The sequence below is a fragment of the Neovison vison genome, chromosome 12, assembly GCF_020171115.1.
Source record: "Neovison vison isolate M4711 chromosome 12, ASM_NN_V1, whole genome shotgun sequence".
Lineage (NCBI taxonomy): Eukaryota > Metazoa > Chordata > Mammalia > Carnivora > Mustelidae > Neogale > Neogale vison.
Window position 1 is genome coordinate 36,926,114 of NC_058102.1, and position 22,378 is coordinate 36,948,491.

Here is a 22,378-nt window from a genome sequence, read left to right on the forward strand (position 1 = left end):
ATATCAAATTAACAAAGTATGATAACAAATTACTCTGGGTTCCCAGATTTGTTTGCTTTTTGACTCTCCCTTACTTACAATTACAGTAGCAACCCAGGAACAGAGCTGACACTTGCCACTATCTTATGGTGTCATATCATTTCCATACTTGAAGTCTCCTAAAAAGATCCAGAAAAACTGAAAAAGGGAAAATAGAGTTCAGGAAAATACATTAGGAAAGTGAATGAATAGAAGTTGAATACAACAGAGTAAAACAGATGACACCAATTATTTCTCTGTTGTTTTCATTTTATATTTCAAACACATTTTCTGGCTTCATGTGTTTTGAATTAAATGTTAGCACAATGTCAATACACCACAATCACCACCATTACCACCACCAACAAAAACTACTTAGGACAGCCAAGAAGCAATGTAATCTATTAAGATGCAATAAAAATAATTAAAGAGAAAGCTCAACAAAATAATAACCTATCACAGGCATACACTTTCTGCATTGTTCAGTTAAAATGATAGTAAATTAATTACACAGATGCTCACCAAAAGGAACCAATTCTAAACATTTATTCAGCATCCAATCCTGGAAAGGGTCATTTGAGTGACAATAATAAGAAACAGGAGAAGTAGCATATGGCCTCAAGAAGCTGGAAGAAGAGAGTCAAGAGAGGCTCTGGAGGCTCAGGCTGGGTCTTAGAGCGGCCCTGGGCTTTGGCAGTCACCAAGGATGGCTTTGCAGGTATAGAAACTGGATTTCCTGAGAGCTGAAGAGGTTTTCCACAACAGATTCTAAACAAAGTTACAAGAAATTGAGATATAAATTTATTAATATGCATTGAGAAATATAATATTTATAATAACCCATATCATTCATTTGCCAGGACAGTCTACTAATTTAAAAATTAAAAATAGAATAAAGACAGATATTCTTAAAGAAAATTTTAATCAAGCTGGATAACTGGATGTCTCTGTACTCCAGATCTATTTCTACTTCATAAAACATTTTGGCTAGTGTAGCTCAGACTATCATTTCTCTCTTACTTTTTAGAATAATTTTCCAGACTTTATGAAAACCAGTAAATTTCTGAAGACCAAGAGATCATTCATTTGAGAATATTTATACTTATATACCTAGTATTACTTCCTAAAGATACAGCCTTGTTCCCTTAAAAGGGGTATAACAAAATCTTACCTCTGAGATGAGACAGAGGAAACCCCTTTGTCCCATCAGAAAAGCATTTAGAGCCATCTCGCTGGTTTTTTCCCTGCAGATGGCTAATCCCACCTACATATGTAATGATTTTTAGAAATTTTAACCTGAAGTGATGCCTGTCTTGCTTTTACCTTCAAATTCTCAGGGTATCTTATTATAATTTGCAATGTACTGCAAGAAGTATGAACTTTTCACAAAGGGAAAAAATAATTACTGATTTCTATCCCCTCAAATTAAAATACTTGGATCAAATCATATATAAATAAAAATAATAAACATAGTATAGACAGAGACTGTACCAGAAATAATAGCTGTCTAGTTCAGCACAACTTTTCAAGGGGTACCTTCAGTAATACTCATTATAGTTCTATGCTTCACTTCATTCATTTTTTTGAACACCTTTTTATTTAAATTCAGTTAATAAACATATAATATATTATTGATTTCAGAGGTACAGGCCTGTGATTCATCAGTCTTATATACTACCAGGTGCTCATTGCAACACATGCCCTCCTTAATGTCCATCACCCAATTACCCCATTCCTCCAGCAAACCTGTTTGTCTATGATTAAAAGTTTCTCTGTCTCCCTCTCTCATTTTCTCTTGTTTTATTTTTCGTTTTTCCCTATAATCCTGTTTTGTTTCTTAAATTCTACATATCATTCATTCTTTAAGAATCATTTACTTTCGGGACGCCTGGGTGGCGCAGTTGGTTAAACGACTGCCTCTGGCTCAGGGCGTGATCCTGGAGTCCGGGATCGAGTCCCACATCAGGCTCCCAGCTCCATGGGGAGTCTGCTTCTCCCTCTGACCTTCTCCTCGCTCATGCTCTCTCTCACTGTCTCTCTCTCTCAAATAAATAAAATAAAATCTTAAAAAAAAAAAAAAAAAAAAAGAATCATTTACTTTCCTCATCTGTATGTCAGAAACTGTTCAAGATGCTGAGAATACAACAATGAAAAAAGCAAACACTGTACTTTGGTGTGTATATGACTAATGATGTAGTTGCAACTACCGACAAGCCAATGGACAGTAACATTTGTTAATATGGAAGAGAACACAGGTGTTATAGGAGGCATATACATTTCCAGAAGTTCCTGACAATTTCTTTCTCTCAAGGAAAGATACCATCACCACTAGAAGAATCATCACCACGACCGTCATTTACTAGTCACAATTTATTGCACCCATGCTATATTCCGAGTTCTACATTGAGTGCTTTAGTACATCATCTTTAATCTTGACTGCAACTCTGCAAAACAGGTAAAATTTTACTTCTGAAAAAAGAAAAAAAAATCAGCTGTGACAGATAGATGTCAGTTTATAACCATCTTGGCACTGACATATAGGTCATACATAGGTCTTCCCTACTGAATACAAAAAATGTCACAGTATACCAATATCAGAACAAGGTCTGTGACCATGACTACTCCATAATCATGTCTGGGCACAGAGAAGAACAAGACCATTGTGCAAATATAAAAGTTTCCACGCACATGGTGAGAAAGGAGGCCTTATGCCAATGGGCAGCAGCAACTAACCACCAATGTGAGTGAGATATCATGGAAGCAAATCAGCAACTGGAGCAGCCCAGCCAACACCTTGACCGTGACCTCATGAGACCCCAAACCAGATCCACTCAGTTAATCTGCTCCTGGAATTCCTGGCCCATAGAAAGTGTGTGAGATTGTGTAGTTTTCAGTCACTTGTTATATAGCAAGAGATAATATAAAACATTATATAACTGTGTGTCAATATGCATGTACTTTTCCAGTTAAAAGAATTATGAAGTAGATCATATAATTAAATAATAATGCTACATTTTCCTTTAATTCTTCAAGATTATTCCTAACAGTATGCTTTCTTCTAGTTCTTTGAATATAGTTATAAAAGCCAATTAAATCCAACACCTGAGCCCAACAGGATCAGCTCCTATTAACTCATCCCCGCTTCTCCCGCCCCAGTCACACTATTCTTTAATTCTGTGAACATCGCTACTTAAATCCAACATTAAGGCTCATTTGGAATTAGTCTCCTAAGTATGAATCACACTTTCTGTTTCTTTGAACATCTAGTAATTTTGGGTTAAAAAGCAGAATTGCAGATAATTTGTTGTAGTGAATCCATTTTGTTTTTCTAAGGGTTTGTTGTAGTTGAAATTAACTCGTCTGGACTCAAAACTGTGAAACCTATCTCCCATCTGTGTGAAGCTCTGATGTTTCTGCTCAATTACCAGTTTACTAGCCTGCCCACTAAGGGTATTCCAGAACCTGTGTAGTTCAGCAGTCAGACAAGGATTTGGGAAGATTTTATAGTCAGATTGCAAGGTTCTCCCTCTTTGTGATTACCTTGGTTTCTAGGATTCCCCAGCCTACATTTCCACTTGCTCTACAAGTCTTGAATTCTTTCCTTAAATACACGAATTCAATCAAGCTTCTCATTTTTGCCCCCCAAGCTGTGTACACTCTGGGGAACATGTTCTGGCAAAGGTGCAGTAAAGTTACAAATCTCACCAGAAGTTTCTCTATCCCCCTAGTTTTGCCAGCAATTTTGATGGACTCTGCATGTGGCCATGCATGTGACCATGCATGTGACCTCTAAACTTAGAAGTCATCCAGGGCAGAGTTTGTATTTTAGATCTCAACCCCTTCTGTGGCTGTCCTGCTTCCAGAACGTACCCCTTAAATATCTATCTGCTGTATCTCTGAACTTTGCCATTACTACCATGATCTGGCAAGAATGCAGCTTTCCATTGCCAGATCTGTGAGCATGGGCTTGGGGCACAAAAGAAAGAAAGCCATTAACTCCCAGCTCTTACCCAATCAGTAGAAACCTTCTACGGTAAACTCTTTCACTTACCTTAGGTCATCTTCCAGAACCTTCCAGTAGTTTTTTTTTTTTTTTAAATAATCTGGCCACTGTTTATCATTATTATCTGCTAGAGAAACTATCTGACCTCTTCAAATTGCCATTATGTGAACTTATTTTATTAGCCTCATATCCTGTCTTCCTGCTTCGACCCTTCCCTTCGGAAAGCTTCTTCTCCACACAAAAGCAAAGTCATACCTTTAAAACATAAATCACATATCACACCCCCCCCCCAAATCCTTGAAGAGCATTCTACTTCACTCAGAGTAAAGGCCAATCCCTCATATGGCCTGCAAAGTCCTATACAAAGTTGCCCCAGACCACCTCTCAAACCTTATCTCAGCAGTAGATAAGGACCATTCTCCTGTGCTGGACCATTCTCCTGTGCTTCCGATACACCTAGCACACTCCAGCTTGCTCTTCACTTGGCCTAAAACACTCTTCCCTCACTTAGTAGCATGACTGGCTCCCCTCACTTTCTCCAAGTTTCTGTTCAAATTTTGTTTGAACAGAACAAATTTTGTTTGTTTCTGTTCAAATTCTGTTCAAATTTTGTCTTGCTAGAGAAGACTTCCCCAGTCACCCAATCTAAAATAGCATTTCTATCACACATCCATCATCTCACTTTCCCTTCCTTGCTTTGCTTTCTCTCATTGTATTTACCGCCATTGATCTCACTTACTTATGTACCATATACACATATGGTTTACTATACACTTACGCTCACTTAAACATAAACTCTATGTGGTGGGAATTTTGTTGCATCCAGTATCATAACTATAGGGCCTAGAACAGAGCCTGGTAGGTAGAAGGTGCTCAATAAACAGGAGTCAAATAATGAATGGGAAGTGCTGTTATCTCTTAGGCATTACTGTATTAACTCATGTTACTTTCATAGTACCCTATCAATAGGCACTATAATTATCCCTATTACAGATAAAGAATCAAAGCACAAAGATCTGAAGTCCAAATTAACAAAACAAGAAGTGGAGCCAGGATTTGAACTCTGGCAGTATTATCTGCAAAGCCCATTGCATTAGTCTGCTCTGGCTGTGATAATAAAATATCAGACTGGGTGGCTTGAACAGCAGAGATTTATTTTCTCACAGTTCTAGAAGATGAAGGATAGAGGTGATGGCAGAGTTAGTTCCTGGTAAAACTTCTATCCTTGGTTTGCAGATGGCTGCCTTCTCAGTGTCCTCATATAGTTTTTCTCTGTTGTGTTCTCCTAGTGTCTCTTCCTCTTCGTGTTGGATTAGGGCTCCACCCGCACTGACTTCATTTAGTCCTAAATGCCTCCTTAAAGGCTCTATCTCCAAATACAGTCCCAATGGGGAGTTAAGATTTTAACATATGAGTTGGGGGGGTTCCAATTCAATCTACAATACTTCTAATTTATACCCATTAAACATAGTTGTTTTCAATAACTTTTGTTTTTATTTTAGAGAATTAAGTATGTCCTCTTTAGTTCTTTTTAGAGGGACAGTGGAGAAGAAACTTCCAGGATCCTGACCAGGCCATATCATCACCTGGAAAGTGAAATCTACTAACATAGTTACACTCAGGATCTTCAAAACAAGGTTATCTCCTCAAACACCAAATGACTGGGCCAAACATCTGCTAGTGTAGTTTCACACACTGTGCATTAACTCAGCGCAGCTCTGGGAATTATGTTTATTTGTAACTCCTCAAACAGAACCAGCAGAAAACCAGATAATTCTTGTGAGCCCCTAATGGAGCACTAATAAGAGCCCCTAATGAGCTTGGATCACCAGTCTTCTTGGTGATCCTTAAACACAAGGTGCGTGCTCCTACCTCAGGGCCTTTGCACTTCCCTTTCAGATAGCTTCATGACTCATTTTTCTCCTTATCCAGGTTCCTTTTCTAGTTATCTACATGAATTCTTGCTGGAATAACCTATTTAAAATTGAAAACATACCTTCCCCCTGGACTGCCCCTATTCCTTTCTTTTCTACTTGATTTTTCTCTGCGGCATTAAAAAAAAAGAAAAAAAAAAAGAAAGAAAAGAAAAAGTCTCTTCCTTTTAGAATACAAGCAAGATGAAGATAGGGGTTGTTAACTGTTTTATTTGCTATTTCCCTAGCTCTTAGGAAAGTGCTCCTAGCACACAGCAGACACTTAGTAAATGCTTGCTGAATGAATGATCCTCCCCAAAGTTAAAGAGCTAGGAAGTGGTAGAACTAGAATCTGAACCACATCTGAACAAAAGCCTAAAAATTTAACTGCTAAATTATGCTGTGCATAGCAACCATGTGATGTAAGCTTTAATAAGACACAAATATGTTCAAAGAGCAAAGTCTGTTCTTCTCTGACACAAACAACAGACTTCATATAGTGATACAGAAAACGCCGATCTTTAATCTGTGTGAACAAAAATGAGTATTCCTTACAAACATGAATTATAAAAATTCCTTCTTTTTAATAGTAAGGCAGCTGGCCATTTGTACAATTGAATATTTTGCATAAAAGTTTGCAGGGCCAGAAACATTTCAAAAGTAAACAATGGGTAGTCTAAATTCCATCATTGGATAAATAAAAAATTGGCTATAAGGTTTTCCCAAAAGATAGTAGTATTTTATTCCTAGCCCCAACAGAATGAGTTAGTGGTGTAATTCATTCATTCATTCGGCAAATACTATTAACCATTTACGCTGACTACGCATCATACTAGGGATACAGCAGTGAACAAAACAATTCTTATATTTTTAAAGGGGAAACAATAAAAATGAAACAAACAAACAAAAAGGAATGTATTCATATCACAAAAACATTGGTTTTGTAATAAATGGCCTTTGTAATTCACTCCTGAAGAATTCAGAGTAAACTTTTATCACAGCGGTAGAAATCTCAGATGACCCAGGGTTGAATCTCCATTGCTGTGACCCTGGCAAACTGCAAACTTCAGGTTGCAATTTCACAAATGGGGGAAAATAGAACCCATCTTGCAAGCCTGATATACGCTCAATGTTAAATGTTGAAAAAGAAAATATGCAAGAAAATACTTAGCACACTGCAGGGTAAATAACAAATATCAAATAATCTTATAATAAGGATATATAAACAATTTCTTCCATTTTGTGAAACCCAATATGAAAATCTTGGGTTTCATATTTAATTACAATTTCCTTTCTTATTTGGGAAGTTATCAAGAGTCATTCATTAATTCACCCATTCAACAAATGTACAAAGTCAGGTATTTCATTAGGTGCTACAAATACATCAGTTTACAGGACACACACAGTGTCCACACAACTTGGGAGACTGTGTGTCCTTATTACCCAGTGTAAGTACTTACTGTCCTTATTACCCAGAATAAGTACTGGGTATCAAAATGATGCCAAACTTTTCAACAAGAAATAGTAATTTTCTTTCTTTCCTTCCTCCCTTCCTTCCTTCTTCCCTCCCTGTTTGTTTGACAGAGAAAGAGCACAAGCAGGGGGAGCAGCAGGCAGAGGGAGAGGGAAAAGCAGGCTCCCTGGCTGAGCAGGTAGTCCGATGTGGGGCTCCATCCCAGGACTCCCGGCATCATGACCTGAGCCAATGCAACACGCTAAAGACTGAGCCACCCAGGCGCCCCAAGAAACAGTAACTTTAAACCCGTATTTACCAAGTCCTATTACAGGAGTCCCCCCGTAATGGTACTTTGCGTTTTGGAAAATGCTCAGTGAATAAAGTTCACAACCAAGGGCAAAGTGCAAAGTTAAGAGAAATCCCAGAAGCCTCTTATGGTGTCCTCTCATCATTCTATTTCTAAAATGGACTCATCCTAGCAGAATCTAAGTTTCTCGAGGGCAAGAAACCCCAGAGCCTACGAAAATTAATGGCACATAGCAGACACTTTGTAACAGTTTCAAGCGAACTAGTACATATTCCAGTTCTTCACTACTACCATCCTAATCCCTGATAGAACCATCTCTTTCTTGTACTACTGAAAAGCCTTCTAACCGGCCTCAGTGGTTGCTCCATCAGTCTGTTCTTAAAATAACTATAAAAATTATTTTTCTTCAAATGTGAGGTTAAGTCCTTCCAAAGGTTTCCCATCACACTGATCACACCTGCCATTTCCCAGCGCCAGGCTCCAGCTACTTCTACTTTCCTCCTGAACCTCAACCAGCCCCGCTCCTCGGTGCCTCTGCGGTTCTCGGGACCTGAAATCCTCTCCTGCGGCTCACTGCAGGCTGGCGCCTCCTCCCGCTTCTGACCACCTGAATTAAAGCAGCCTCCCACACAACCGCTATCACATTTAACTGTTTTTTTCTCGACATTATCAACATCTGAAATGATCCTGGGGGTGTTTCATTAAGTGTTGATTTATCTTCCGCCGTTCCCATGAGGAATCTATAAGCATTGCTCCGCTTGTTTCCCTCCAGTCGAGAAATTGTCGAATTACTCAAACACCACCCTCCGCGCGACTTCCTGTTCTTTTTAAATTGGTACATACACAAGGACCCAGGGATGATCGCGATTACCCGGAAGAACGTCCCAGGCCCACCCCGCCACGAATCTGACTCCACTTCCGCTGGCCGCAAGCCAGCCTCCGCCCGCCCTTCCGCACACCTGTTTCCGCTTTTCTTAACGCTAGGGAGACGCTTTGTTAGGCCGGACTGTCTCTCCTCCCTGCCTGTCCCGCCCACCTGCCCTTTACCTGATTGCCTCTCGGCTTCCGCCAGGAGGCGCGCCTCCAAGGGTCGGGCCTCAGCCTCTGCCACTGATTTCCTCAGTACCCCCAGCACGGTGTCCGGGCGCAAGTCGATCAGTTGCTCCCACACGGACTCCGTGTAGAAGTCCACCGTATGTGCATTAGAAATGGACAGGGCTTTCCTCAGGAACTGCAGCAGCTCCTGCAACTTGGCACGCAGCGCGAACAGGTCCTGGGTCACTGGGAGCGGGAAAGAAGCCGCCATAACGCTCACCCTCCGGGGCTGTAGGTGGCGCAAACGTGGCCGCAAGGCAAGGACTCGGTCGTAAGTAACAAAGACCGGAGGAATAGAACTCCGATTTGGACATTAGTTGGGTGATGGATTGCTTTTGTCTCATGACGTATTTTAACAGCGTCGGTTACGTTTTTCTGGCGATTTGGTTGGTGTACCATGGCGCCGGTAAGGCGGTTAGCCGAGTGGTCAGCAGAGGATTTGGGGATGCGTAGCCAAGGAGTTTCTTCGGTCGGGTTCAAGAATAAGAATGTGAAGCAGAGGACTTGGCGATCTAATCACCAGCAGGCCTTCGTGGGGAGCGTTCGCGAGGGTATGTAAGAAGACAGCCTTTTACAAATCTTAAGGCCTGCGAAATTTTAGGATACGCTACCCGCCGAAGCAGGGAAGAAGGATTTAGGAACCAGACCCGGCCCCCCTTAGGGCAGAGGAAGCCATTCTTAAACCCGCTGAAGCCGTGGGCTTCCCAGAACTGTGAATGGGAGGAAGAGTTAGTGTTGCTAACTGTAATTCTTTTAAGTGTCTCCCTCGACTTAACCCCATTCTTAATCAGAATTTTTCTCTAGAGTTTTCCGGTGAAACCGTAAGCGTAGTATCTATGGTTCCAAAGCATTCCAGTCTTTTATTACTGATCTTTGCTTCGCTTTAGTTTGTTTTTGTCTTGCTGTCAGCAAGTTCCCTTGAATTCCATTTGGGCTGTATAAGTCTTAAGTAAGTTCAACTTTCTCATAACTGCTAGCTGTCCAGAAAACCATAGACCATCTCTCTTGTAGTAATTACTTTAGAAAATAAGTCGTATAGTGTTTCTCTAAGGTAAAATTATTGATATGAGGGTTTTTTTTTTTAAAGTATTGAAGATGAGGATTAACTGTTTTAGGTGAATTAAAGAATTTGTTTTGACTTTGGGTGCGGTAAATTGGATTTGTGCAACACTAATCATTTTCTCTTCTTTGGGCTTATCACTGAGCATGAATGACTGATGTTAACCAGGTGTTTTTGAAAAGGACCAACATACTATCATTCCCTTACCTTAAGCTTGTTTTCTTCAAATGACCTTTTAAAGCAAATTAGTGTAATTCTAGCTTCTGAATGTGATGATGTAAGAAATTTTCCTTTTTAAACTAACAGCTACATTGTTTTATGCAGTTTATTTTCTGAGAAAGTAATTTATGGTTGACACTCTTCAATAGGACAAGGCTTTGCATTCCGAAGAAAGCTGAAGATTCAGCAAAATTACAAGAAATTGTTATGGAAGGAAAAGAAGGCCCAAACCTCACAGGAATCCCAGTTCACAGACCGATACCCTGAGCATCTGAAACATCTTTATTTAGCTGAAGAGAAAAGACTCAGGAAGCAACTTAGAAAAGTTGAACAGCCTTTGTCAGAAGAACAAGCTGATCAGCCTTTGGGAAAGGAACAGTCTGACATCGACCAAGCTTTGTCAGAGTACTGTAGTTTTGAGCAGCCTCAGTCAGCAGAACAGTGTAGCATAAGAATGAAGTATGTATTGTCTTCTTTCCAAATCCTTTTTTAAGATTTGTTAATTTATTTTAGAGAGAAAGTGTGAGTGGAAGGGGGGAGGGGCAGAGGGAGAAAGAACCTCACACAGACTCCCTGCTGTGTGCAGAGCCCACCCAAAATGGGGCACAGTCTCAAGATCACGAGATTATGACCTGAGTTGAAACCAAGGGTCAGATGTTTAACTGAAGCCATCCAGGCACCCCTCAGATCCTTCGTTGTAGATATAAGCAGTGTTTTATGAAATGGATTATAGGACACATTATGGAATTGGAATTTTTCTTACTTAAGGAGTTATAGAAATCACAGTGGATTATGCAAAAATATTTTCAGGGAAGCTTTCTTTTAGCTTAAATGAATGCGTTAGGCTAGTTTCAGTTGATGGAAGAAGTAATGAAATTGGAATGAAAAGATCTGAGTTTTGAGTTTCAGTCTCTTGAGTATATTTAATTTTGGGGGACCATGGTTAACTCCTGTTACTAATACATGTTTTAAAAAAACAACTAACTTTTGAGAGGTATTATAATGTAGGGGTTAGTACCAGACTCTGGAGCTGGACACATATTGGTACCTGGTGTCCTCTTCTCTGAAATAGAAATGATAATAATTAGTATGTAATTCAGAGCTGCCATGTTTTACAATTCTAGAGTGTATTATTCACAGAGATCCCATGGTATCTCTGACCCATCTCATGATGTTGGGAAGTGAGTTCATTTATATAAGGTACTTACAAAGGCACATGGCACGTAGGAAGTGCTTCATGGATGTTAACTGCTGCTATTAATACTATTCTGGATTTTGGGGGCGCCTGGGTGGCTCAGTGGGTTTAGCCTCTGCCTTCGGCTCCAGTCATGATCTCAGGGTCCTAGGATCAAGCCCCTTGTTGGGCTCTCAGCGGGGAGCCTGCATCCCCACCCTCCTCTCTCTCTCTTTCTGCCTGCTGCTCTGCCTACTTGTGATTTCTGTCAGGTAAATAGATAAAATCTTAAAAAAAATATATATATACTATTCTGGATTTTGTTTCCGGAGGACATAGACTTGGTCACAGTTAAAAAAACAAATGGTACAACTGTATAACACTTTGGTTTTATAAGAGCTAACTTACGAAGCTTTCTCTACACATATCTCAAGTTAAAAAACTGTTGAAACCTAAACCAGCAGAAAATCCAGCTGTTACTTGGAACTGTAACATTTTAGTTCACTAAAATACTGTGCTTTAAAGTTGCTAACTATTTGTGGTAAAAGTAACAGGAAACAAAGCCCTAGGAAAAAGTGTAATGGACGTAGAGACAGAGACATTAAAATTCAATTTTTTCAGTAGGATTGTGCATCATATTATTTAATAATGAATGTAAAGCTCTGGCAAATCTAGAATTGTAGACTTCAGTTCTTTGGCAATCTGCAAATGTAGATTATCATTCCTGGTAATAACTGAGGTGAAGGTTAAATCATGAGACATATGAAAGTAACAGTCATATTCTTAAAGATTACTTACTTTGAGGTAAAAGTAGAAAAAAGGCATTGAAAAAGTTAAATAGAACTGTCATAATTGGAGAAAGAGGGTAATACAGAGACAGTGAAGTCCGCAGATGAAAGTTGCTCAAAGTAGGGATTGGTCATCTCTCGAATAGAGTCCAGGAAAAATAGGACTGAGACCAAGTCTTTGAATTTATGGTCTAGGTAATCATTGGTAACTTTGGAAAGATTTTAATAGATAACCCTTACTAGGATTTTGACCTTGCATCCATGTGGCATCTGAAGCCAGATGGTTATGACTGTGGCATGGACTGTTCATTAGAGAGAGCAAACACCAGATTACAAAGAGTTAATGAGGGACTGTGAAGAGAAAAAACAAAAGGAGGGAGTGTGAAGTGGTCATCCATGACTGAGTAGATGAATTAAGAGATGATCAAAGCACTCTGGATTAAAGTTCATTTCATCTATAACTTCTTTCACATCCTTCAATTTAATGCCTTTTCCAGCCTGTCTTTTCTGCCATTGTGCTGGTTTGCCGTTTGTTAACATTTTAGGAGCTTTCAGAACTTTTTGTATTGTCTCTGGTTTAATATTTCTTCAAGAGTTCTCCATTTACCATTTTTTAATTATATTTTGAAAGCTGTAACTCTATTTTTATCATGTTATTTGGACATTTTGCTATAAGATTTTTGTTCTCCTTTTGCCAACCTCTCCTCCCTGCTCTATTATTTTGTATCACTGAGATTTTATTGTGCAAGTACTATATTTGACGTAATTACTTCATAATTTTGGTTACGTCACTTTTTTAATCCTTTGACTTACGTATCTTTATCTTTAAAAGCTCCATTACTGTTTCAAAGAAAAATAAAAAGAAAACATCGAATCAAAAAGCACAGGAAGAATATGAACAAGTACAGGCTGAGCGTGCTGCTAAGAAACAAGTAAGATCTTTTAAAATACTTAACTCCTTTTTTGAAATTTATTCTAAACGTAGCTGTATGTAGAGCTGTGTCTCTTAGTATGTCCATATAGTATGTCCTCTGTAAATATTTGCTGAATAAATGAGTAGTTTGAGCAGAGCTGGAGAATTTAAACAGTTAAATTCTTTTATTGTTTATATTATTTTTGAGAAGAGATACTAGTTGGTCAAGAATGAGATTTCTTAAGATTTTATTTATTTATTTATTTATTTGAGAGGGAGAAAGAGAGAGCAGAAGAGGGGGCAGTGTCAGAGGGAGAAACAGATTCCCCACCAAGCAGGAGGCCCAGTGCTGGACTGATCCCAGGACTCCAGGATCATGACCTAAGCCAAAGGCAGTCCCCAACCAAGTGAGCCACCCAGTCGCCCCAAGAATAGGATTTTAAAGGTTGTGAGCATATGGGGCAACATTTTTCAAGGGTATGGTCCAAGAAGTTGCACTTTTAACAACTGCCTCAAGAAATTCTTGGGGCGCCCAGGTGGCTCAGTTGGTTAAGTGGCTGCCTTCGGCCCAGGTCATGATTCCAGGGTCCTGGGATCGAGCCCCACATCGGGCTCCTTGCTCTGCTTACTTGTGCTCTCTCTCTAGCTCTCTGTCAAATAAACAAATAAAATATTAAAAAAAAAAAAAAAAAAGAAAGAAATTCTTAGTATAATAAAATTTGAGACTACTAAGGAAAGTGTAAATGATTATCATAATTTTACATTGAAATAAAAATCGGAGGGAGGTTTTAGAATAAAATATTTCTTTAAAGAGTCGATCTTGCCTATTAAAAAGCTTCCTAGATTAACAAAAAATTACCAATTTTTATTATTCAGAAACCCATAATTGAAAGTCTTTTACAAATGAGTACAATAAAATTATCCACAGCTTCAACAAAATTTTGTTTAATCTGTGTTTTTTTGTATTGAAGGTTTATTAATCTATCACTTTAAAAAGAATATCACATCAATCAAACTACTTTAAAGATCATACTGACATAATTTATGTCTTAGCTTTAGAATTTGTATAAGAAATCTGGAAGTTTAACATCTAAAATTCTCGTGATTATTCTTAAACTAGTAGACTAGGGTGAAGCAAAAACATTTCTCTATGTAAGTACTGGACATTTGTTTCATAGTTAGTTACATTATATTCTTTTCTAACCAACCATCTGACATCTTTGTAAATAGTATACCAGATAAAGTAAAGCCCATTATACTGTAAAACATTTAGTATCTTTTTAATTTTCTTTATAAATACTAGGGCTATGTAGTCGTGAAAATTGACAGTTTCTTAGAACTTGTAGATACTGAATGTCAGTATAAAAAGCTGTAATGCCCAATCACGAGGAATCAAAGAAGCACCCATAATAGATGGTAGGACTGTTTAATTTACTTTTTTTTTTTTACTTTGTTTAATGAAACTCCAGAGAGGTAAACTAGATTGCACATACCTTAATTCATAAATAAGTTCTAGAACTTTTGTGCTTAATAAAATAAATGATGTACTGAGCCATAAGAGACCATAAGTTTGAGTGCTAATCAGACTTTGAATTCATGAGATCTAGATATGAGACTTGCTGTACTGAGTATTTGGGATTTGGGGCAGGTCACTTTCAGTATCATTGAGAATCAGCTTCTCATCTGTAAGATGAAAGTAATGGCCTAGCATGAAAGTTTTACAAGAATGGAATTTGCTCTTATGGGAAGGCACTTTGATAATTATGTTATCATGCAAATACAAGCTGAGTCATTTGGGGGCTGTATATGTTACCAGGGAAATTACAAAGCAGGGTACATATTGCATTATTTAAGAACCTTCATTTAACGTTCAAATTTAATTTAGTAAAATGTTCTGCATTTCAAGTAGTGTTTTTCAGGTTTACATATAAATTTGAATTTTTTTCTTATGCTCAAATGAATTTGAGTCTTTATCTTAGCAAGTCAAACAAACGTGATAATTCTTAAAATCATAATGCCTAGCAGTGTTTTGCCTAGTGTATAGTCAGTAAATGTTTCCTGAATTAAATCTGTCAAATGGCAAGTTAAAAAAAATATACCAGATATTCTGGAAGTGAAGATTTTTGTATTATATGGAGTAGATAATTTTTAAAGTCTCTTCTAACTCTAGAACATTAATTAAATGATGAAATCTTACATAAATATGCCTTTCCTCTGTGCTCTAATTTTAGTTGTATCCAAATAATTAAAAAATTATAATAAATTTATATTATTCTATGTTACAGTATGCATTATAGTGTAAAGGCAAAGGGTACACTACTTTGGTTACAGGTAACCCCTCCCATTTTGCAATATATAAGACAACCTAAAGCATTTGTATGGTGATAGCTATTTCAACACAATTACTGAAGTATGTCTGTTGATTGTTACTAATGGAAATTACCTATGTTAATAATTTTAGGAATTTGAGAAGAGAAGACGAGAGAGAGAAGAAGCTCAGCGGCTCTATAAAAAGAAGAAAATGGAAGCATTCAAAATACTGAGCAAAAAGACTAAAAAGGGCCAGCCAAACTTTAATTTACAAATGGAGTATCTTCTTAAAAAAATACAAGGAAAAAATTAAATCAGATATTTTCTTAATTAAGGATGAAAATATCTGCCCTCTACTGAGTTCTTTTGTATTTGTACTGTACCTCCTATCAATTAACTAAATTTGTTAACATAAAATAGACTGCAAAGCTGTACTAAGTATAAAATGTCCAAATATTTTTATTTTTGTGAAAGAAAATTTTCTTTATATGCTCTACATAATGTTTCTTATTTATTTGCCTTTGAAGGAAGGTGGCTCAAAGAACTAAAAGAACTTCTCTATTTGAACATGTTTAATCATGTAATATTTTTGTACCATATGAAATTCAGATGAAATAAAATGTTTTGAAATTAACAGAGCACAGCTTTCAATGAATCATTACAATGAAATGCTTACATTTAGTAATCAGCTGTTAGGGTTTTAAATTCAGAAACCTGAAGGCAGGCTACATGAATGCTGAAGCTACCTTCTACCCCCATTGTTATTACCACATGGTCTTTATAAAGTAAGATTTTGGTGTAAGAGTTCCTTTTGGTATTTACAAACATTCTCCTAAGTGGAAGCACATAGCTTATTGGTGTCAAATCTTGAAAGATGTTGGAAACTGAGCAGTGTCACAGCAAGAAGTAAGCTTTTCAGATTCTGTGGGATCCTATTATGGAAGAATGTTGTCACTGAACATTAGCAGTGTTGTCCCCCTTGGGACCTTTGTGAGCTGAGGGAAAAGACTGCGATACTGCTTCTCCTGCCTCCTTGAGAACACTACAAAGTGAGAAGGGCTACTTTATCATCATCCCTATAATAATATTTGTACAACGTTGTATAATTAAGTTTTCTAAATGGTAGCAGATGCTGGATTAAGGTTTTAGGGAGCTCTGGCGCTCTGCTGTTTGCTTTGCATTTTAAAAAAGTGCAATAGGAGACTGAGGAAACAGCTTACTAAAGAAGAGGAGCTCTTTATTATGTAGAAAAACGTGACTTAGGAATTTGTAATACATTATATTGCCTTTAAAAGGAACCAACTTAAAAACCCTAAATGTGGCTAATCAGTAAAGAGAATACATTGTGAAACAGTAACATTTTTCAACTAACTGCTGTTACAGATTGTGTTTTTCTTTTACTTCTAGACGCTTTATCAGGATACGACAAGGGAGGCACTTTATCAGGATAGGATAGAACAAGGGAGGCGATCTAGTCCTTTTGGGAGGTGAGTAAAAATTAGTTGAGTTCATCTTAAAAATGTTGAAAAAAATTTTGAGTAGCTGCTGTTATGTGCAAGGTCCATGTTAAGGAATTAGTCTTAGAAAAGAATTCCTTCCTCCAAGCAACTTAAAAGAGCAGTAAATGCCAAATAATATTGTAGGATGAAAGTAATCTGTTAAAATCAGGTAAAAAAAAAAAAAGCTCAGACTTCACTAGGGAATCACACACACAATTTCTTAAAGGGCACATTCAAGGGTCCTACTTCCAAGATTTGGATAGCATCAATGGGTGCAGTAACATGTTTTAACAAAAAACTCATGATCCTCTTGTGGTTGGTCCTCAGGACACATTTCAAGAAGTACTGGGTAAGGTCCTCAGTTGTCTGAGAAATTTCGTGTGGTTGAAGACATTAAGGATAGTTTCATGGGTGAGATGGCCGTGTGGGAAAAGCCTTTAAGGTTGAGAAGTGAAGAGAGTGTGAGGAAAAGACAAAGGGAAGAAAGCCTGGGACATATTTAAAAGTTTATTTAGAAGTCTTAAAAATAGCTCCATGTATGTTATTACGATTGGGGGCTGACACTTTCTATCCATTGCTGATGTTTTCTTCCGTGTTAGGGTGATGGGGCAACCTCACTCTAACACTCATGGTCTCTTTGCCATTCTTAATGTTTCTGCCCAGGAAAGTCGTGACTTAGCTAAATGATAATATGGGGAGAACACCTGAACTGCCTGCACAGTCATATACTCTTAATGACTATACTTACACCAAAATTGTAAAGTATAGTCTGTATTGATGAAGGGTAGGAAGGAGATGGGTGCAGAGGCAGAACAGGGGAAAGGCCCACGTTTGGGAGAATGTAACATCCAAAACCAATCTGTGCTGCCTGGGTCAGCACATCAAGAGATAAAATGAGAAGGAAACAAGGGAACATGGTATGCAAGTGCAGAAGCCTTGGGTGGCTAGATCTTGTGGGTTTAGAGCTCAGACTTTAACATATACACAGGGAATGTTGATCTCGGCAGTTTGTAGGCACTTAGACTGGGCCATTAATTTGATTTTTATAATAATTCAGTAGGCTTTTAGTTGCTGCCATTTTGGCAAGATACTTTAAGTCATAAGGCCCATGGGATTTTGATTGGAAGTTCAGTGTAGCTTCAATCTACAGAAAATTGGTTATTTCTACAGAGGCAGGGTGCAATATTGAGCCTCCAGAAGTGTATAGGACTCAACAAAGAAGCAGGAGGGGAATAGGAGTGGTGGAGACACACAGGCTTCAGCAAAGGCACAGAACGTGGGAGTGGGCTCACCCATAGCCTGACCTCCTGGATGGCCTCAGCTGATGCCAGCCAAGAGGAGGCTCCGTGAGCTGCCGTGGCTATTCTGGTAGGAAAGGCATTGGTGAGTGCACGCAGCAGCGGAGGCTCCTGCAGCTTGACCTTGAGCTATATTTAATCTAATGTATGAACATCATCAAGGGCCTCAGCAGAGGCTGCAGTGACACTAGAAAGCAGTGTCATTAGGATTTAATGATAGAAAAAATATAGCTGTGCTACACCTTGACTGTATCAATATTTGCTGCTCTTAAACTTCAAGGCAGAAGATGTGCATGCAATACAGATTTCTGTATCCCTGTGACTTACTTTATAACTGAAAGTTTGTACCTTTGGACTCCATTCATCTTCCCCCACCTGCCACTTGATTTACTGTAGTTTAGAGATGAATTTTATTTTAAAAATAACAAAGGCATCCACTGATACTGTGCCTACTGAAAATATAGCCATTAAAACAGCTCCATTATATAGTATTTGATCTTCCCAGGTAACAGAAGCAATAGCTCTGACTGAACCCTGTACTGTGGTAAGAGACAGAAAATAAAACGGTAGTAGATATGCTTTTAGAATCATTACGGACATTGGGGAGGGTATGTGCTATGGTGAATACTGTGAAATATGAAAGCCTGATGATTCACAGACCTGTAATGCTGGAGCAAATAATACATTATATGTTAATAAAAAAAAAGAAAAAAAAACATATATTTTATATATGTATATATTTTATAAATGTGTATATTTTATATATTTTTATTTATATTTAAATATAAATAATATTTATATATTATTTATTTATATGTACATATTTTATATATGTATATAATACATTATATGTTAATAAAAAATGTTATGAAATCTGAAGGATTTATGACTTCTGATTTCTGAAGGATTTATGAATGCTGAGAAAGATATTGATGACTTAGTGGAAGCTTTTCAAAACTCACAAGGAAACAGTGGTTGTGAAAGGAGAAGGGCATAGGCAGACCAAAAGCTGATGACAATGCCCTCACAGAGCTACATGCTAAATGAGCAGCTTCTACCATCCCAGTTCTATGAGAGGCCTCTAAGTCGAGTTCTCTCCCCACTAACCCGCCAAACAGATCATTTTCTCATGTAAGCTGGCTATAGTTGACTCGCAGAAGCTAGATCAACCTTCTGAAAGACAAAATTGACCCTCAGAGAGATGGAGGCCAGAAGTCTGAAATCAGGGTGTTGAAGGGTCATACATCCTGTGAAGGCGCTAGGGAAGGATCTGTTCCATGTCTCTTTTCTGGCTCCAGTGGTTCCTTGGCTTATGACAGTATAACTACAATCTTCATATGCTGTCCTGTGTGTGTGTCCAAATGTCCCTTTTTTATAAGGATACTGATTATATTGTGTTAGGCTTCACCCCAATTATTTCATTTTTACCGTGATTACCTCTGTAAAGACCCTATCTCCAAATACGGCCACACTCTGAGGTCCTGGGAGTTAAAACTCCAATGTGTCTTTTTAGGGGGACACAATTCAACCCATAACACATATCATCATGAAAATGCCATATGAAATTTCTGGGACACCATTTCTGTTGCTTCTATGTGTTCATGTGTCATTGTGCAAACAAACCACCAACCTACATCAGTGGATTTCCACTCACATGATTCCTTAAAATGAGGCTAAGTCAAAAAAGTCTGTAGCAGACTGTTTCAAAAAGCAGTATGAACCAAAGGTGACAATTGGTGTGAAGCTCATGCCTGAGATTGACAAAATAAGACAGCACAATGATTATTTTTAAACTTTTCTCTTTTTGTACTTGTTGTTCTGGTATTCTTCTGGTGATTTAACCCAAATATTTAACCCAAATAACCCAAACAGTTTGTTTTCTGTCAGCATAGTTGAGTTTAACCATGTTCAGTTCTTGGTATATTGAAAATACATGGTTATAATTAGCCTGTGCATTTCCAGTAGCTTTAAATACAAAAATGTTTGTGTCTATGAGAACTTCCCTTTTTTGTTTGTTTGCTTTTAAAGATTTTATTTATTTATTTGAGAGATGGAGATCACAGATAAGCAGGCAGAGAGAGAGGAGGAAGCAGGCTCCCTGCTGAGCAGAGGGCCTGATGTGGGGCTCGATCCCAGGACCCTGGGACCATGACCTGAGCTGAAGGCAGAGGCTTTAACCCACTGAGCCACCCAGGTGCCCCTGAGAACTTCCCTTTTTATACACAGGAAGTCTCCATGCTACTATGGAATTATCCTTGTAATTCCTAGTTATTACACACTGGCATCAGTGAGTGCTGTGGTCCGCAATGGTCATATCTTCATGAGGTTTGTAAAAGCCTTTCTGTGATTCTCTGTAGAGGCCAGTTTACTTAGTTATAATCCACACAGGTCATGGGGGGTGAGTGGGGACAGCCTTTGTTATACCTCAATTTCCAGGGCTAAAAGCAATAGAGAATGGTCACCACTAACCTACTTTCCAGTGTGCATCACTTTCAGTAATGTTCGGGAGATGAAAAATAATGTAAAAATGACAGGGAAATAATACAAAGTATCATTAGTCCAGAGTTTCTTAAGGGTTGATTTCTTTGCATCTTCTTCCTCCCTATATTGCATTTGTGCAGCTAGAGCTTATGAGATGTTGCTTGTTAACTGATCATGCTTATAATTTATCCTATCTTACTGTCAATTTGGCAGAGTATACAAGGTCCACTAGAGATGGTGAAGCAGTATTCCATTGGTCAAAAAAGTTCAACATTGGTTGGTTCAACTTCTCCTTGTGGTTGTGTTTATACTAATGCGGTTCCATCATACAGGGTTCAGAATATTGTTATCTCAATAGGCCAGCTCTGTCACTGAACCTATGATACACAGACATACTCAAATGATGAGTCTATCTAAAATAAGCCAAATACTTTATACCTTCTCCCCTGGGATGGAAAAATAACCATAAGAAGAGACTGATGAACTGTGGCCTCTTGGGCACACCACATACAAAGCAGAGACAGCCAAATGCCATAATCCTAAATTGGTGAAATCACATATATAGCAGAAGTGCTTAGCTGGTATAATCCTAAAATGGACATCATACAAACACTCCCAATTATCCTAGTGCTTACTTAACCCCGATATAGCCATCCAATGGACATCACTGACACATCTTGTTTTTCTAATATGGAACAAAGAGAGTTCACTGTCTTGTCAATATAGAAGACCTAGTCCATTTCTCCTTTCCCAGACTTTTTTATGAGAGCCTCCTGTATTTTGTCTGCTATTATTTATATATAATTTTATTATTATACTTTATTATATATTATCTAATATACATATTATATATATATAATATTACTATAACAGAAATAGAGAATCTTGTGGAAGGAACTGGCTTGGATTGAAAAATGTCAAGTTTGGGACGCCTGGGTGGCTCAGTTGGTTAAGCAGCTGCCTTCGGCTCAGGTCATGATCTCAGCGTCCTGGGATCGAGTCCCACATCGGGCTCCTTGCTCGGCGGGGAGCCTGCTTCTCCCTCTGCCTCTGCCTGCCTCTCTGTCTGCCTGTGCTCGCTCTCTCTCCCTCTCTCTCTGACAAATAAATAAATAAATAAATAAATAAAGAGAAAAATGTCAAGTTTGTTCAATTTACATTGGAGTAGACTCAATTTATCTGTTCACCACAGTGAAGAAAGTCAAGTGAATCTTTAATACCATCTACTTCCTCTTGACATCCTTAGGTTGAAGAAGTCTTTTGGAAATTCTGCTTCAGTTAATTACCATGGCAGGAGGTTTAGAAGGTTACTTTTTGTGTTTTAAGTGTAGATTAAAATCTGAATTCATTTAAAAACATTAGCATATTTGTGTGACTTGCATTTTGTGCTTGCATATTGAGAAGAGTAATTTGGATTTCTTTTGTTCCAATCTATGTATAATTTGGCATAGTATCAAATGTATCATCTTAAATTGTAAATATTCAGAATAACTCTTTCCCTTAGTAAAAACTGAAAAACTGCTAAATTCATCCATTACATCCTTAGCCCCATTTCCAAACGAATTTACTTTTTTGTATGCCTTATTGACAGATTAATTTTAAAAACCTTGGTTTTTAAAGTAAGCTCTATGGCCAGTTTGGGGCTTGAACTCTTGAACCAAGATCAAGAGTTGCGTGCTCAACTGACTGAGCCAGCCAGGTGCCCCCTAAAAATCTAACTTTTAATCAGAGACGAGAGGTTACAATTTACAACAACTCATGTTTAGCCCTTTAAAAATTTTTTTGAGATGTATTCTGCATCATGAATTACCACAATTTATAATTCTCAACATTTATATATTCTT

The 22,378-nt window shown here is 38.0% G+C and overlaps 2 protein-coding genes across 9 annotated transcripts in view; one reads left to right on the forward strand and one right to left on the reverse strand.

Annotated features, from left to right (window-relative positions):
- Positions 1 to 9,061, reverse strand: part of METTL25 (methyltransferase like 25) — a 143,082-nt gene extending 134,021 nt beyond the window's left edge. For all 8 annotated transcript variants that reach the window (XR_006381376.1, XR_006381374.1, XR_006381373.1 and 5 more), the window contains exon 1: positions 8,745 to 9,061. Coding sequence is in view for 3 of the 8 variants with exons in the window: in XM_044228319.1 (XP_044084254.1) it covers positions 8,745 to 9,003 (259 nt within the window). In the remaining 5 variants the exon portion in view is untranslated. The remainder of the gene's footprint in view (positions 1 to 8,744) is intronic.
- Positions 9,062 to 9,087: 26 nt separating this feature from the next.
- On the forward strand, positions 9,088 to 15,890 carry CCDC59 (coiled-coil domain containing 59). The gene is made up of 4 exons (XM_044228323.1): positions 9,088 to 9,343; positions 10,221 to 10,530; positions 12,866 to 12,965; positions 15,408 to 15,890. Exons 1-4 carry the CDS (start codon positions 9,190 to 9,192, stop codon positions 15,567 to 15,569), a joined length of 726 nt encoding a protein of 241 aa, XP_044084258.1. The 5' UTR covers positions 9,088 to 9,189; the 3' UTR covers positions 15,570 to 15,890.
- The last annotated feature ends 6,488 nt before the right edge of the window (positions 15,891 to 22,378 follow it).

What these genes read in the sequence shown, in the direction of transcription:
- CCDC59 (XM_044228323.1), top strand. Translation starts at nt 9,190, where the DNA reads ATGGCGCCGGTAAGGCGGTTAGCCGAGTGGTCAGCAGAGGATTTGGGG. An exon ending in CGTGGGGAGCGTTCGCGAGG is followed by an intron (nt 9,344 to 10,220) that starts GTATGTAAGAAG and finishes ACTCTTCAATAG; the next exon opens with GACAAGGCTTTGCATTCCGA. An exon ending in CAGTGTAGCATAAGAATGAA is followed by an intron (nt 10,531 to 12,865) that starts GTATGTATTGTC and finishes TATCTTTAAAAG; the next exon opens with CTCCATTACTGTTTCAAAGA.